Source organism: Balaenoptera musculus, chromosome 13 (genome assembly GCF_009873245.2).
Source record: "Balaenoptera musculus isolate JJ_BM4_2016_0621 chromosome 13, mBalMus1.pri.v3, whole genome shotgun sequence".
In the NCBI taxonomy this organism is placed as follows: domain Eukaryota; kingdom Metazoa; phylum Chordata; class Mammalia; order Artiodactyla; family Balaenopteridae; genus Balaenoptera; species Balaenoptera musculus.
In genome coordinates, this window is record NC_045797.1 from 60938600 (window position 1) to 60956932 (window position 18333).

Here is an 18333-nt window from a genome sequence, read left to right on the forward strand (position 1 = left end):
GTTGCGGCAAGCGGGGGCCACTCTTAATCGCGGTGCGCGGGCCTCTCACTATCGTGGCCTCTCTTGTTGTGGAGCACAGGCTCCAGACGCGCAGGCTCAGTAGTTGTGGCTCACGGGTCCAGTTGCTGCGCGGCATGTGGGATCTTCCCAGACCAGGGCTCGAACCCGTGTCCCCTGCATTAGCAGGCAGATTCTCAATCACTGCGCCACCAGGGAAGCCCATTTATATTCTTGAGTAACCATCTCCAGTGCTCTTCATCTTGCAAAACAAATTCAATACACATTAAACAGTAACTCTCTACTCCCAATTATACGTTTTGGTATAAACGCTTTCCAGTTTTATCACTCTAACTGCATTGTAAGCCCGTTGTAGGGAGCAGTCATGTATTAGTTATAAAACATACACATTTGGTACTTACTGTCAGGCACTGTTCCAAGTGCTTTGCAAATATTAACTCGCATAATTGTTCATCTTTGTATGTTGCAGAGGGTCTAGCACGTGCTTTACACGTGGGAGACATAAAATATTTGTGGAATGAATTTTGGTACCATTTAAGTATTTCCAAGTGACTATTGCTGTTTTTCTGGTTGAAAAGTTACCAAAGGAGCCAGATTACTTTGGGGAAATGATTTGGGGAGTAATCTGACACTGGGTGCAAGTTTAAAAAAGTCCTTTATTTTAGCCACATTTAGGCCAGGTTCCCACTAAGGAAATCTTAGAGTAAAGCTATTCCTGAATGATAGACTATAGGAAGTGACTCAACGCAGTTGAAGTTTTCCTTTCTACCGGGACCAGCGCTCAACTCAAAGAAGACTCAGGAGAAGGGAAGACCCCGGGGCTGCAAGGCCCGGGAGAGGTCCAAGCCTCCGCGGGAGGTAGGGGGTGGGGCCTCGGGCGGGGAGGTACTTCGGGGGCGGGGCCAGACGGCGGGGCCGGGGCCGGGGCAGGCGCCGGGGCGTGGCGGGGCGGGGCGCGGCGGGGCGCGCGACTGCACCAGGCGGCGATGGCGGCGGACGGGGACTGGCAGGATTTCTATGAGTTCCAGGAGCCGGCCCTGAGCCTCCAGGACCAGGAGAACTGTAACGCGAGCCCCGAGGCCGAAGCAGGTCCGGGCGGGGGAGGCGACGGCTTCCCAGCGCTGGCCTGCAGCTTGGAGGAAAAGCTGAGCCTGTGTTTCCGTCCCTTGGGTCCGGGTGCCGAGCCCCCCAGGGCGGCCGTGCGGCCCATCACCGAGTGCAGCCTCCTGCAGGGGGACGAGTGAGTGCGGGTCCCGGCCGGGAGCGGGCGGGAGCCTCCTCTGCCCCTCGTCCAGCCCCTCGGCCTGCCCGCCGGCCCTCAGTCAACAGCCTCGGCGGGACTCTGGCCGCAGGCTCCTCCCCGCACCCTCCTTCCGCCTCCATCAACTCCGGGGTCCCGCCCCTCCGTGTTCTCCCACCTCCTTCCTTGGGGCTTTCGGCCTCTGCGCCCCTGGCTATTTAAATCCCCTGCTCCCCTGGCCCCCAAAGAACCCTTAAACGTCCTCCTCCTTCCTAGAAACCAACTCCTGTTTGGTTTAGAGGGGAGTCTTGTACAGAGCCCCGTAGTTTAGAGATAGTATCTCCTCGGGCACATGTGTAGACATTCATTCATTCAACTAGCATTTTTTAAGCGCCTGCTACGTGCCGGAGGCTGCTTCGCACTGGGAATACCAAGATGACTGGACATTACCCCTCTCAAGCAGAGGACAACCTAGGGTGGGAGCTAGATTTGTAAACAAACATTTGTATGGGTGTGACAAACGCTCTAATGGATATATGTACAAAATATAGGAGATTTAGTGTGTGTGTGTGTGAGAGAGAGTCAGGAAGGACTTCATAGGGAAAGAAGTGTGAGAACTGGACCATGATGGGTGAGTGGGAGTTTGCCTGGCAGGTGAAAAAAGGTCTAGCATTCTAGCTCAGGGATACAGCACATGCAAAGGTACTGACGTTGAAGCAGCGTTTTTGCCACAGGAATTTATTGGCTCCATCTGAGAGCCCAGGTTGAGTGTGAGTTCCCACAGAGGCATAAAGGAAAAGCTCTGGTTATTAATAGCAAGGATCTCCTAGTCTGGTAGGGAGACCAATGCATAAACAGGTAATTATTACAGAATCATCTAAGTGCAATGATAGGAAATTCGCAGGGCTTTATGAGAGCTAGGGGAATGGAGGGACAGAGGTTATTTAACTGCCCAGAAACCCAGTTATAATTTGGTTAGATAAGGGTTGTAATTATGTACCATAGTTTTACTCCAGAAGATACAGAAAGGAATGATGAAAGTGAGGGAATTTGACAATATTGTAATGTAGGGGGAGAGGAGCCCTGGAGAGGCTGAGGGTGAAATTATGGAGTAAACACTGAGGTTGTGGGTAGGGGTGGGTTTTCAGAGCATTGAAGGGATGGAGAGGTTAGGGAAGAATTCTTGAGAGAAGGATTCATGGGCATAGAAAGGGGCTTGTCAGTTTCCTCTGTGAATCAGAAGATTTATCAGGAAGAGGGGGTTGGGAATGGGGGCCTGTAAACATAGCTTAGCAGTGGTTCAGGCCCAGCTATGCTTGGAGACTATATCTTTTCATTGCTACCTCTGTACACTGTTCTGCCCAGGCATAGAAGGAAAAGTTTTTGATTGGATATTATACACACAGATATGCATGCAATCAGTGGCAAAAGATGACATTTTAAACAGTCTATTCCCAAAGAGAAGGTAGTGTTATACATAGATCTATATACTCGGAATCACTAGACTCAGGACATTCTCTGGATTTTAAAATTATATTTATTATACATTTGGGTTTATCAAGAATAACTTCTCAAAACAGATTAGTGGTTTGTACACAGATAAGATTCCCTATTTTTGCATCACCTGTACTGTCTGAGAAGTAGTGTATTTTAGCCTTTGCTTAAATCTTTGGTTGATATAAAACTTAAAAGTTTTGTTACTCTTGATAATGGTTTAGTAGATAGTAGATGTTATGTTGGTGGTACATAATGTCGCTTGATTTGGGAATGCATAAGAAATCTGTCTCTCTTTTCTGAGCTGGGGTTGCTCACCACTCGCATTGTCCCTGTTCTATTGCATAAATCTGCTCTCCATTGCTTGATAGAGTCCATTCCTGTTTCTTTCACTAGAGAGGGCTGAGAATTCTTTCACCCAGATAGGGCACTTTATTTCACTTCTGAGTCCTGGTTTTAGTTTTGGTTAAATACAGATTGTGCTTATCTGCTAAAGTTTTACTTTAGTAGGGTCTGGTGTGGGATTCAATGTCAGCAGGACTTTGACCTTTGGAAAAGAGCTGCCCTGCTAGTTGTTTATGACTGGCTGTAATACTTTATGATAAGGACGAAGGCAGTTCATGTCTTGATTGGAGAATTCTACAAATCTTTCAGTTAACTCGGCCCTATGTCTTTCCAACCACAAACGTTCTGGCCCTGGTGAAGATAGAGGACTGTGAATTGTGCTTCATTTTCTTGGTAGATCAAATTCACCCACAGTCAGTTCTACATGAAATCTTACACTCCACTTGTCCTTTTATTATAGCCTCATTTAAGAAGGAGCAAACAAGCAGACAAAACAAACCTCAAAAACTCTGGACTGTCTTCACCTACTAGAATATGCTAGTAGTTCCTACCCAGGGTTAGATACATGGTCAGTTATTCAGTATTTGCAAATCTTTTACCCAGGAAGATGTGGGCCAGAGAAACCCAGCAAGTTTAGCATCCAGAAGTGTTGTTTCCAATTTGAGCACATTGGCATTAGAGGAGATGATTCCTGCTGAGAGGAGGATAGGAATGAACCATGCATATGGGAGATTTTCTGGGTAAATGAGCCAGTTTTCTAGAGCTTTTTGGGTTCACATTTTCATTGAGGCTAATGTGCATTCCAAAGCCAGACATCATTTTGGAATTTTTGGCAGTTGTGGTCACATTGCTTCTTTTCTTTAGCACCAAATCCCAATTCATTAAATCAGTATGTTGTTTCTCTATTTTAAAGCTTGCATTCTTATTTTTATGTCCCCGGTGGTCTTGTTTTTGTATCCTAGTATCTTACATGCTTGGAAATAAAACCCACCCAATTTTTTAGTGGCTTATTCACAGTTGGATACCTGTTATAAATGTTAGGGTGTTTTTGGTTTTTTTTGGTTTTTTCTTTATGACTTGTATGTGTGTATCTCTGGCCATTAAGTAGCTTATATGTGTAGTGTTTAACTTTACTTACCCTAATTAAATTTCATCTCATTTATATTTCTGAACTCATGTTTTTCATATAATGTCATTTAAAAGAAGAATGCTGGTTAATACTTGGGGACTGAAATGAATTTTGGTCATGAAATTGGAGTTTGCAGTCCTTATTCCGGTGTGGTTTGGGACTTTTCTCAATACAACTCATTTGAATTAATGCTTAGAGTAATAGAGCTGGAAGGAATGTCTGCTATTCTTGTCCAAGCTTCTCGTTTGAAAAAGTCCAGCTAACACCTACAGAGGTTAAGGGACATGGTCAAAGACTCATTGAGGATGAATGTAGACAAGTCTGTTTTCTGAATTTAGTCAAGTGCCCTTTTCATTTTACCCTGTTGCCTCCCCAAAATGCTGTTTGATAATAAGGAAGGGTAACTGCACTGGGTATAATCTGCATTTTATTGTGAACTCCCTTTCTTTCCCTTTTCATCTTATCTTAGTCTTAGTCTATTATAAATTAGATATTAAACCCTAGTCTCACATTGAGACTGAATTCTTTCTCCAGAAAATTCTTTCTCTTTGGTTAGAGAGAGATTATTCATTCTATGAAATAGTCTATATGTTTGGAAGTTACAGAAGAAAAATAAGTATAAAGCACAGTGTATTTACTACATGTTTTGGCTTGAGAAACATTGTTTAACCTTCCTGTGCTTTTAGTTTCTATCTGTCAAATGGGGATAATAACAGTTTTTCATAATACTGTTTTTGAGGATTAAATGAGTTAATGTATGTAAATTGCTTAGAATATATGTAAATTGCTTACTTAGAGCCTGGCACACGATACAGTGGAAATGTCAGCTCTCGACTTTGTGAGAGTTTTCTATGTCCTGTCACCTTCCCTCAGGACTTCTTGTCAGGCCCAGTGATAGGATTTTCCTTTTGTCTTTTTCTGGAGCCTCTACTTTGTTGATGCTTTTCTGAGAAACAATAGCCTCCTGTTTTTCTGCTTTGATACTTTTTGTTCTCTCTTTCACTGTGGTACTAGGTATCTGTTTAATAATGACATACAGAATGTTTACTTTCATTGATTGTAGTTTTCTTCTTTTTAAGGATTTGGAATGCCCTGACAGATAATTACGGAAATGTAATGCCTGTAGACTGGAAGTCATCCCATACTAGGACCTTGCATTTGCTTACTCTGAACCTCTCAGAAAAAAGGGTAAGTTAGGAATTGCACCAGTAGTTTCTGAATAACTGATTCTGATAATGGAACTAAAAAGGAGCATTTCTGTTTAACCACAGTTGGTTGAGTTGCTTCTTATTTCCAAGCTTATCGCAATTGGAGTGGCCCTCTTTTGCCATCTCGGTTCTGCTACTGTCAGCTTGCTAGCACTTCCCTCCAATTCTTCCCCAGCACACAACTTTTTTATGTTCAGGTAAATTTTCATCACCTGTGTATGAACAGCAATGATCAGCATTTTTTTGCAGCTTAAATAACATAATTTTGATGTGCTGAGAACACTCAGTAAGAACCCTAGCCTTTGATTTAATATATAGAGGGTACTGGAATATCTACAGAGAGTTAGTTAACTTTCTGATGAATTTAATGACTTGCTAGATGTGACATATCGTCTGAAGATTGTGTTTTTCTGTGAATATTGGGGAACCTTTAAAAGATTTCAGTTCTTGGCTTTTTAATGTGTTCTTGGCTACCTGTTGGAGGCTGCTATATATGTCTTGGAACTGTAAAGTGAAGACGCCTTGAGTAAGAAGTGTGAGCACAGGTGATAGGACAACAAGGCGGACAGAAAAACGAAGAGAATTGCTTTAAGTGGAAAATCACAGTGTGGTTTAAAGCTGATGAGAAACGAGGCCAAATGGAAGTTTCAGGGCCTGACTCTTTAAATTCTTCATCAAATAGCAGTGTCAGCTCATGCCAGGTCTTTTGGCATGCTCCGTATTTCATTAAGTGTATTTGTGTAATTACTGGGAGTATAATGCAGTAGGGCTGTGAGTATTTTAAATCATTTTCTGAAATGATTTTCTTAAAAATGTGATTCAGAAAAGCTTGCTCCCTACTATTTTCTTGTAAAATATATAATTCTGACTATATTTCTTTGTATTCTAGTAGATATAGGATTTATTATTTGTACCAATTATTAATCCCCTTAAGCTGTTTTGCAGGCTGACCTGACATACATTTAGGGAAAGGAATAAAACAAAATATCTTATGATCTGTCTTCTGTTTATTTGCATCTTAGCTATCATTCTGGGCTTAGTTCAAGTTTCCCTTCCTCTCTGAAGCTTCCTATTACTGTTTTAGCCTTTGCTGATCTCATGGAATTATATAATTTTAGAGTTGGAAGGGACTTTAAAGGACACTTAATCCAGTCTCTCATTTGGGGGGAATCCCCATCTACAGCATCTCTGACAGACGGTCATTTTGCCATGGCCTCAATCCTGGCACGGAAGGAAAATGCACTCCTCTCTGTGGGAACCGGTTACGCTTGTTGGGGTGTGAAAATCGTAAAGGACTTATCTGTCCCACAGAATTTAGCCCCCTAGTCTCCTGCGTGCTGGTCCTCACAGTACTTTGTCCGTGTCTCAAATCATTATTGTGTTCTCTTATTATGTATCTGGGTCTGTCATTAGATTGTAACCTCCTGGTAGGTATCTTTGTATTTGTCTTCCAGTAACCACCACTGTGCCTGGCACATACTGAGTACTAAGACAAGTGTTTGTTGAGTGAACAAATGAATAATCTCATCAGTGAGGCTATATAAGGTCAGAGACCATGGTGGAAAGTTTTTTTTGAATGTTTTCTATATTATTTAACATAGTGTTGAATCCACAATAGCCAGTCAATGAGTACTTTTTTGTTTGACATATTAAAAAATAGTAGAGAAGAGATCTTTTCATAGTTTCAAAGGGAAGTACATTAGTAGCATGAATGGAACACTCTAATCCAGTTTCATTGAATATTGTTATTTGGTTACCTCTGGGGGCGTCACTCCCTTTATCTGCCTTTTGACTGTTTTCAGTGCTAGAGCAATGGCATAGCCAAGGGTAGTGATTAGTAATGATGTGGAGTTTAGTACTAGTAGTGGTTGTGAAAGCCTTACCTGGAAAACTCAGCAAGTTAAAATGGACAAGTGATCATCTAACATCTGTCTGTCTTGACATGACTACCCAGGTGTTGAATACAACTGAGATGAGAAGTCTAGTCCTCAGGAATGAGTAGCACACATTAAGTTCCTGAAGAACAAATGCACAACAAGGTACGATATAAGAAGCAACCATGTTATTAGGTAGCATATAATTAATTTTTTTTAACCTGGGAAGTTGCCAACTGTGTGCTCTATTCTTTTCATAACTGAACTATGCACAATTTACCTTTCAGAAGCATTCTTTAGATTATTCCAGTTGTATAACAGTATCTATATGAAATTTTTATTTTTTAAATTTATTTATTTTATTATTTATTTTTGGCAGTGTTGGGTTTTCGTTGCTGTGCGCAGGCTTTCTGTAGTTGCGGCGAGTGGGGGCTACTCCTTGTTGTGATGCGCAGGCTTCTCATTGCGGTGGCTTCTCTCATTGCGGAGCACGGGCTCTAGGTGCACGGGCTTCAGTAGTTGTAGCGCATGGGCTCAGTAGTTGTGGCTCGTGGGCTCTAGAGCGCAGGCTCAGTAGTTGTGGCTCACGGGTTTAGTTGCTCCGCAGCATGTGGGATCTTCCTGGACCAGGACTCGAACCCGTGTCCCCTGTGTTGGCAGGTGGGTTCTTAACCACTGCGCCACCAGGGAAGTCCCCTATATGAAATTTTTGACAAAAGGGGAAGAGGTTTCTTTTTGGTTAGGATGAGAAAAACAGGCAACCATAGTTCCCTAGATTTGTTTTTAATTTTTTTTTCATTGATGTTTAAGATGGCACACTTCTAAATTTGATGGGTCTTTTCTAGAGTAAGGCAACTGGTACATTCCAAGTTCTTACATGGGCACATTTTTTCCATTTGAGGCAGCTTCAGTTTTATAGAGGGAAACAGAACCATGGCTCTGTATCTAAACCTGGCATAGGAAGGAGTGATGGGAATGTTTGGCAAAGAGGCACATTGATGCCGAGTGGGAGCATGAATGATGATACCCATGACAGTCAAGGTTAATTTTCAAAGCCTGAAAGGGATTCCAGCCCTTAGCATATGCCATCTCTGTGGGGAATGGGCTTGGCTCCCTCTCTGGAAAGATGGTCTGGGATCATTATTTCTGTTGTCATGGAAATTTATTCTAATGGCTTATTGGTGTCACTCATGTGTTTTGGCAATAGCTGTAAACCTGTTCTAAATCCAGTGCCATTCTTGATCATGCGTATGTGATAGAATGCTTCTAAATCATTTTGCCTTAGGAACATCTCCTGTGCCGTGTTTTTCCTTCTATCATGAGGATTTCTTCAGGGACAGGGACTTTGTTTAATGCACCTTTTTATCTTCAAGAGTAGAAACAGAAGATAATAATGGCTTCCTTAGGAGTAATTTTAAAATTAAAACTTTCACTTGTCTATAAGGGGAAAAATAAGACAAAACTATGGTCCTCAAGTCACAACATAGAGTTGTGATTTTGGGGGAGGGTGTTGAAGTTTTAGGATCAGTGAATGTAATTGTTAGGTACTCTACATCATCGTACACCCTCGTGTGGCACTTTTCATCTCCACTTCTACTATCTTGAAATCAAACATCCTCTCTCATCAAGAGCCAAATCTCTTGACCTTTCTCCTTTCTTATTAACAGGATAACTGTCTAGTTTAAAAAAGTGAACTAAAGCTATAGGACTTAACATGAAAAAGCAGCCTCTGCCCTACTTACCTCATCATCCTTGATTTCATTTACCAGAGGCAACCACTTTCAACTACTTCAACTGTTTCGTCCAGCAGATAACATTCTCCTATCATTTTACTTGATTTTATTCAACTTAGACTTTATTCATTTACTTTCTACCCAGGGGATGAGGGTTTAGTACTCTCAAAGTCTTCCCTCCAGCCCTCCAACCACAACCCTCAGAAACACTTTTGCTTCCCTCATCTTCCTAATATAATTATGTCAAAATTTTTGGTTATATTAACCTTCATAATTCATATTGACCTTTCTTTTAAAAATTAATTAATTAATTTATTTTTGGCTGTGTTGGGTCTTTGTTGCTGCACGTGGGCTTTCTCTAGTTGTGGCGAGTGGGGGCTACTCTTCATTGCGGTGTGCGGGCTTCTCATTGCGGTGGCTTCTCTTTATTGCGGAGCATGGGCTCTAGGCACATGGGCTTCAGTAGTTATGGCACGAGGGTTCAGTAGTTGTGGCTCATGGGCTTAGTTGCTCCGCAGCATGTGGGATCTTCCCGGACCAGGGCTTGAACCCGTGTCCCTTGCGTTGGCAGGTGGATTCTTAACCACTGAGCCACCAGGGAAGCCCTATATTGACTATATAAATGTTCACATTTAAGTACATTGTATGATTGCGTGTCCTCTTTTTTTTGCTTTTTTGTTTTTTCTTAAGGTAGTAATAGTTGCCTTTTTGTGGTTGATTTAGGTTATCATTAGCTCACTAATTCAACCTCAACAGAGCCATAAAAGTCATTTTAGTAAGTGAAACACACTAGGTAATCTGTCAGGCTTTCTTTCTCTTTTTCTTTCATGCTTTTCTTGATTCCCCTGCAGTTACAATTCTAATCTGAACTGGTTACTCTCTAGTTTAGCTCCACAGTCATCATTCTGGGATCTTTACTTCACTGTTATTATAAGAATTCCCTTCACCTCTTTCTTGTGTTAGATCCTATGTCTGCTTCCTTTTTGGTTTTCCTCCTGGTTTTAATGGAACATACTCTGCATGGCTTTCTGAGAAAGGGTACCTGAGAGGTAAATTCTTTGAGAAATTGAATGTCTGAAAATCTCTTTATTCTAACCCCCTACCTAATTGTTAGTTTAGCTGTATATAGGATTCTAGGGTGGAATTTATTGAAACATGGAAATTGCATTGATTTTTTAAGTCTCTTTTGTTGCTGTTGAGAATTCAAATGACATGTTGATTTCTGATCCTTTTAATGTGATGGTTTTTTCTCTCTGGAAGCTTTTAGGGTTTTTTTTTCTTCCCCCACACAGCTTTTTGAAATTTCATATGTTGAAGGCTATGTCCAGGCCTTTCCTAGCCTGATGGTACAGTGAGAAATCGAATGTGGAGGTGTGTCATCACCGTGATGCAGCATGGCATTGCAGTATGTGGTAGCAGATAGAGCTGGAGTGCTGATGTGGCTCCTCCCCCAGCCTAATGTTATGAAAGGCAGCACGTCAGTGTTTTTCTTTGCACTTCTCACCTGCAGGTTTCTTATTCTGTGGGGTGTATTCACCATTAAACTTCAGACCTGTAGGAGCTAGGGAGGCAGTAGGGACCTACATCCATCCAATTGTACCTTCAGTTTTTATATATATCCTCTGTACTGGTAAATAATTTTCCCAGGTAAAATATATATTTTTTAAATTACATACTATCTGCTGGAACTACACGGTTGCTTCTTACGTAGTTCCTCGTTGCCCATTTGTTCTTTGGGAACTCAGTGTGCCACTCCTTCTGATGAATAGAGTTCTAGTTTTGTTCTATTCATCGTCTGAATGGTCATGTCATGATGGATAGATGATCACTTGTCCATTTTAATCTGCTGGGTTTTCCAGGTCAGGCCTTTATAGTTAGTAAAGGTGAGGTCATTATTATAGGGGCTGTTGATATTCATGTGGGCAGGTTAAGAGACACCATACGAGGTAGACATGGTGCAATACCCTGGTGGTGGCAACAGCAAGCAGCCCTTTAGCACCCTTAGGCATGAAGAGAGGTAAGGAGAGGGAGAAGTTACCAGAACCTGGGGAGAGTAGCTATGGGGGAGAGGTCAGCTGGACAGGAGCTGCAGCCTTTGGAATCTGGTAGGGAGGGAGACAGCAGAATAAATGCCCAGCCCTTCCCCTCCTGCCTTCCAGTCTCCTGTTAGTGTCTACCAGTGTGTTAACCCATCTGGAAGCCAGAAGTCAAGGGCATCCTTTGATGTAGCTCATAAAGGTCAGCCTCCGGGGGCACGGATTGGGGAGAAAAACGGTAGTGAGGCAAAGAGAAAGTCTCCAATAGTTTGGTTTAAAGATATTTTTGGAACCTAGAAATACTCTTTTTTGGAAGAAGAGGTAGATATTCAACTGGAAGGGCTCAGTATGATCCTCGTGGACAGTTGCCGTCTGCCAGGGAGTTGATTACTTATCTTTTACTCTGTTAAAGTTAGTTACTCGCAAACTAACTTCTGTGTTTTCTGTGGAATTTTTACATATACTAATCTTCCTATTAGATCATTAATTAAATAACATTTGCCCCTGTCTCCCGCCCCTCCCGCCCCATTTGCTACAATTCCCTACAAATTGCTATCAAACACCATATATTTTTGTACTTCCTAGACACTCTTCCCCTTGGAATAAATAGCTAAGTGTGTGTCCGTTTGGGCAAGAGGGGATCTATGCAGCACCTTAATTTCATATTTATTCTACATTCCTCTCATTTCCGTTTGAGATGACTATGCAAAGCACCTCACACACTGCCTGGTACAGAGCAGCTGTAATAATATCTGCCTTTTGAAGCTCTCAGCAGATGCTTCCCTCTGCAGCCTCCTTTACCCAGATGCTTCGACTTTGTTGTGATCAGAATGTCCTCCTCTTAACAGTGGGTAGTTTTTGTTTTTAGACGAGTGACAGCTTGCTCTTTGATACCTCAGACGATGAGGAGCTGAGAGAACAGCTGGATATGCATTCAATCATCGTCTCTTGCGTTAACGACGAGCCCCTCTTCACGGCAGACCAGGTACAAAGGAGAATCCCATCCATCAAGGGAAGGGATCCTCGCCTGAAAAACGATTTCTTATTGTGGCCATAAGTGATGGGGTGTTGGAATTTACTTATTTCTATTGTATTTTCTGGTAATACAGGCTTAACAGTTTTCTCCTGAGGAAAGAAGAAAGTATATGATGTAATCTGAAGCAGCTGGATTATGTTAGTTGGGAAGATTTTTCAATATATGCAGTTTTCCAAGATAAGCATTGTTAAAGCAGTACAGTGGGTTACTTTAAAAGAGGGTTATTACTTACACTGGAATCAGAAAAAATCCTGTGAATTTTCTTCTTTCTTTACATTTAACCAGACATGGGCAAACTATATCTGTGCAGAAATTATCTAGTTTCTCTAAAACCTATGTAGAAATCATTAGCACTTATTAGAAGTCTTTATTGTGTACCCAGGAAAGAAGTGAGCATTAGTCCTGTGGAATGCTCTAATAATGTCAACCGTGTATTCATTTAAAACCAGTTGAATCAGCTTTCTCATTTTCTAAATACTCTTCCCACTTCTGCTGTATTGTCAAACTGCGGTGCAAGAGCTTCTTCCTGAAGTCAAGTGTTCCACGGCTACTGGGACTGTGAGTTCTACCACACTGTGTTTTTAGGCTGGAAAGACAAGGCCGGTAAAGAGAGATATTGTGGCAAGATTGGGAGGAGTACGTTAAAAATGTGTCATTTTGATGCTCCTCTTAGTCATATTTGTGGTTGGATTGTCCGAAGCTTGGAAAGAGCATGGTGCTTAAAAAACAAGATAGTAAGTTAGAGGGCTGAGTGCGGTACAGCCTGATATTCCAGGGAAAGTTCATTGTCTCCTCCGTACTCTGCCTGAAAACCATAAGCTATCTCTGCTTTTAATACTGAGAGGACTTCCCTGGTGGCGCAGTGATTAAGAATCCGCCTGCCAATGTAGGGGACACGGGTTTGAGCCCTGGTCTGGGAAGATCCCACATGCCACGGAGCAACTAAGCCTGCGAGCCACAACTACTGAGCCCATGAGCCATAACTACTGAAGCCCGCGTGCCTAGAGCCCATGCTCCACAACAAGAGAAGCCAACGCAACGAGAAGCCCGCGCACCGCAATGAAGAGTAGCCCCCACTTGCCACAACTAGAGAAAGCCTGTGCGCAGCAACGAAGACCCCAACGCAGCCATAAATAAGTAATAAATTAAAAAAAAAAAAAAAGGACGGAGAGAAACAGATTCTGTAGCATCTTTCAGTGTTTCATTTTCCTGTTTAAAATGCCTGTTTTGGAAACTCTTCTTACTAATTAGCATAATCCCCACTCGCTCAGGTTTACCTGTTTTTCCTTAGTACTAAGTGTTATACGTTAGGCTTGATGATTCATATTGTATTTTTTTAAATAGTTTTTTTAAACTCTTAGGTCCATTTTTTTAAAAAAATTATTTTTATTTTTATTGAAGTATAGTTGATTTACAATATTGTGTTAGTTTCAGGTATACAGCAAAATGATTTGTTTATATATGTATGTATATATCTGTATCTTTAGATTCTTTTCCACTATAATTTATTACTATATATTGAATATAGTTCCCTGTGCTATACAGTAAATCCTTGTTTATCTAGTTTATATATATATGGTAGTGTGCATCTGTTAATCCCATACTCCTAATTTATCCTTCCCCCTCCCCTTCCCCTTCGGTAACCATAAGTTTGTATTCTGTGTCTGTGAGTCTGTTTTGTAAATAAGTTCATTTGTACTATTTTTTAGGTTCCACATATGAGTGATATCATATAATATTTGTCTTTCTCTGACTTACTTCACTTAATGTGATAATCTCTAGGTCCATCCATGTTACTGCAAATGGCATTATTTCATTCTTTTTTTATGGCTGAGTAGTATTCCATTGTATATATGTACCACATCTTCTTTACCCATTTATCTGTTGATGGACACTTAGGTTGCTTCCATGTTTTGGCTATTGTAAATAGCCAATTTCACTGAGTTCTATATCCTTCTCAACTTCTGGAATTTGGAACAGGACAAGAAACTGCTGTAAGATTTTAGCAACACAGTATATGACAGTGGATCATTGTTTCAAAAGCAGATATATTTCTGAAATTTTCCTGCTTTCGTGTAGCTTTTTTTTCCTCTTTAAACTTCTACATTTAAAGTAATTTTTAAATATACCTTTATCTTCCAGTGAATTAATATATGAAATTCTTTTTCTGCTGTTAAGGGAAAATTTTGCTACCATAGAGGTAATTTCTTGCTTTACATAAAAATTTTTTTACACTGTTGTATTTTCTAAATTTTATGTCAATTTTATTAAATAGCTTTAGATTGAGCACTTGGATGTGGTATATGGTAAATCTTCTGTCACTTGCTTTCTTTTAACTATGACTATGATCTGGTTCTGGCATGTCTGAAGTAGATTATATGTGTGTTTGTAGCACCATTTCTCAGACATTATGAGATCTGATAGGGCCTACTGAATCCTGATGGACATATTAAATCATATTTTGTTTATTTTTCTGTTTAGTATATTGTAACTTTTTTTTTTTTTGGTAAACCATGTGTACTCTTACAGTCAATTTTTGTTATTGAGAACACCGACTCCTGCACACTGTTGGTTAATGGAGAATTTAGTGTACTTCTACTGTGGTTGCGTCAGATGAGTGCCGTGTTACAGCTGGGTCATTTTTCCTATGTGTGTTTAATTAACAGTGGTTTATGTATTTTGGAAGGTGATTGAAGAAATCGAAGAAATGATGCAGGAGTCACCAGACCCAGAAGATGATGAAACACCCACCCAGTCAGATCGGCTTTCAATGCTTTCCCAGGAAATTCAAACTCTTAAGAGGTCTAGTACAAGCAGTTATGAAGAGAGTAAGAAGCCTGACTTAAATCAGTACTCTTTGTGCTTTTGTATACCTCAGCCATGTAGTGGGACCATCTCCAGAAGTCTTTGGCTCTCACAGGCTGTGTTATATACCCTTCCCCTGCCTTCCAGGGGAAGGGTATATATAATATATGCCCCTGCCTACTCGGGGCATATATTCATCATTGCTCAGGGACTGTGTCATACTCACCTTTGAATACTGTATTTGTCTGCTTGGGCTGCTCTAACAAAGTATCACAGGCCGGGCGACTTAAACCACAGAAATTTGTTTCTTACAGTTCTGGAGGCTAGAAGTCCGAGATCAAGGTGTTAGCAGGTCTCATTTCTTCTGAGGCCTCTTCCTTCTGTCCTCACATGGACTTTCCTGTGTGTATCTGTGTCCTAATCTTCTCATTTTTAAGGGCATCAGTCACATTGGATTAGGGCCCACCCTAATGGTTTCATTTTAACTTAATTATCTCTTTGAAGACCCTATCTCCAAATACAGTCATATTCTGAGGTACTGAGGGTTAGAACGTCAATGATGTCCTCTCACATAAAGGGAAGTGCTGAGAAAAAACTGAAAGGGGGTTTCAGGGAATATTCTTCCCTTCATCTTCCCAATTCTCAATAAAACTCACACATTGGGGCATATGTGTTTAAATATGTATTTAGCTTAACACAACATTGTAAAGCAACTATACTCCAGGACTTCCCTGGTGGTCCAGTGGTTAAGACTCCGCCTTCCAACGCAGGGGGTGCGAATTTGATCCCTGGTCAGGGAACTAAGATCCCATATGCTGCGCGTTACGACAAAAAAAAAAAAAAAAAGTGCAACTATACTCCAATGAAAATTAAAAAAAAATATGTATTTAGCTTAATTCTTTCAAATTGCCTTCTCTTCTCTTCAGTGGTGTCCCAGAGCCCTGCTAAGTTGCTTGTGATTTCTTGTCAGCAGGTATTTTCTGTACCCTTCCTCTGCTTTTGTGTTTGTTCTTTTTCTTTTACAAGCTTATTAAGTCTTGACTGAACTACTATTCATGGAATGATTTTTTTTTTTTAACATCTTTATTGGAGTATAATTGCTTTACTGATTTTTAGACAAGTAAAAAAATTTTGTTATACTTTTCTTCTCAGCCATTTGAGAAGTAACTTTGCCCACCTACCTCTACTCAGACCTGCCCACCAGAAGTTTGAGGAGTCTGAGAAGATCATGAACAATTTAATTACTTAGAATATGATTTTTTGCTCTTTGGCATTAAACACCTTGTTGTGCTGCCTTGAAACATTTTGGTCTTAGTGTCTGCTGTGCTTTGCTTTTTGGTCATAGGAGTGAAAAGGCTGTCTGTATCTGAATTAAATGAACTGCTGGAAGAAATTGAGACGGCCATCAAGGAGTACTCTGAAGAGCTGGTACAGCAGCTGGCCCTGCGAGATGAACTGGAGTTTGAAAAGGAAGTGAAGAACAGCTTTATTTCAGTTCTCATTGAAGTGCAGAACAAACAGAAAGAGCACAAAGAAACAGCCAAAAAGAAAAAGAAACTCAAGAACAGCAGCTCTCAGAATGGGAAGAACGAGAGAAGTCACCTGCCCGGCACAGTAAGTGATGTTTTGCAGGTAACATCGCACACTGGAAACGGCCTCAGTGGTCATTCCAGTGCTTCGGACCAGCAGAGGCGGGCAGGGCCCATGCATACAGGAGTAGGGGTGCTTCTCACCAGAGAGCTAAAGGGATTCTGTTCAAGAATGCCACTGTGCTCTGCTCCTTCAGAAAGGTGTTTTCTTGGTGAGTGTATAATGGTTATCTGGATAATTCAATGCTGAAATATTTAGGAGGGAGGTAAGTGGAAGGAAGAGGGGGAATAAAGGAGAATGTTTGAAAGAAAAAGAAGCTTTAGCAGGTGACCATTTCAATACATCATAATGTTAATAGGGGTGATTTATGTTCGGCTGGTGGGCAAATGAATGGTATTGCTTTCTTGTTTTTGCTTATCTCTTGTGAGTTGTATAGTAGGAAAAAAAGGGGTGCTTTTAGAGGTAGCTGAACTGTGCTGAACCTAAAAGCATAGGTTGACTTGTAAACCATTTCCTCCTGATTGATGAGTGAAGTTGGAATGTGAGGATGTTAGAGGCAGTTACATGACATCGGCCATTTGGCCTAGTATTTGGCAGACTAGAATATTACTGACTGGTGAAAACAACTTTAGGATATTTGAATCTTTGACTCTTGGTATGAAGTTTTTTGTTTTCTGCTTTTCATTTTTCTTAAGATGTCCTGTTAACTTCACTTGATTAAATTTCATTATAAACATTAACTGTTAAGTATTTGAGATGCATTTCCTTATTGGTCTTATGGCCATTTCATTATTCTTTGATCAGTTGAGACCTTGTACCTTTGTTAAGTATTTGAGATGCATTTCCTTATTGGTCTTATGGCCATTTCATTATTCTTTGATCAGTTGAGACCTTGTACCTTGTCACCTTTATCTTGTTTGTATGTGAAGAAGTGTTGGTTTTATTTTTAGAGTAAAATAAAAGGAGAGAAACCCTTTTTTTTTTTTTTTTTTTTTTTTGGTAAGAACACTGGGATTTTAATTTTGTAAACCACATATTCGAGTGCTCAATAACAGAATGTTGCCCATAGAGAATTGGGGCCTGGGCTGAGAACTTGCCTCTGCCCAAATGCAATATCACGCACTACTACCAAGAGCTAACAACAGGTCTGTCCAAATGCTAAGACCAGGGACTTCGAAATCTCCATCTTGAGCCTTACAGGAATTCAGGGCCTTTATCTTTCAGAGGTGGAGGGGCCTGACAGAGGCTTTGAAACCTGCTGAACAACTCCTCCCAGGGCACATCCTGGGACTCAGTTCCAATCCAAAGGCCTTTCTGAAGGTTGTAGTGCAGTTGTCGACCCCAGTCTGTTAGCAGACCCCAGATAGACCCGGGAGAGCTCTGGATGGGCAAAGGGATTCATTTTTCTAAAGGGAGTGTACTTTTTAAATTCATAATATTGATAACATGGTAATGCAGATCATCACAGACTGGCTGTTATATGGTTTGCAATTATAAAAGTTCTGTCTTTGACTAAGTCTTGATTCACTTTTTTCTAAAGAATACTTATCAGAGAAATAGATCTCATTAATCAGACTCTGATGGAATTGAGGACAGACAGTGCAGTTCTGGGGTGCTGAGCCACCAATGAGAGTTAATACAAACAAAAAGAATCTTACAATTTAGCCCATTCATTATGCTGTTTTTGGCCTATGAGTAAATGCACATTTTCTTAGTGTAATGTCGTTTGTACATAGAAAAGACAGTTTATAAACTGACTTTGCAAAAGTTGCCAGATAGGTGGAACAAAATACTTTTTAGAAATGGTAGTATTGGTGGAAAAGTG

General features: G+C 40.9%; 1 protein-coding gene across 3 annotated transcripts in view; it reads left to right on the top strand.

Annotated features, from left to right (window-relative positions):
- Window positions 1–966: 966 nt before the first annotated feature.
- The window catches only part of FEZ2 (fasciculation and elongation protein zeta 2), a 45014-nt gene continuing 27647 nt past the window's right edge, over window positions 967–18333 (top strand). For all 3 annotated transcript variants that reach the window (XR_005022294.1, XM_036872289.1, XM_036872290.1), the window contains exons 1-5: window positions 967–1258; window positions 5306–5414; window positions 11946–12062; window positions 14800–14941; window positions 16264–16532. Coding sequence is in view for 2 of the 3 variants with exons in the window: in XM_036872289.1 (XP_036728184.1) it covers window positions 1005–1258; window positions 5306–5414; window positions 11946–12062; window positions 14800–14941; window positions 16264–16532 (891 nt within the window). In the remaining variant the exon portion in view is untranslated. The remainder of the gene's footprint in view (window positions 1259–5305; window positions 5415–11945; window positions 12063–14799; window positions 14942–16263; window positions 16533–18333) is intronic.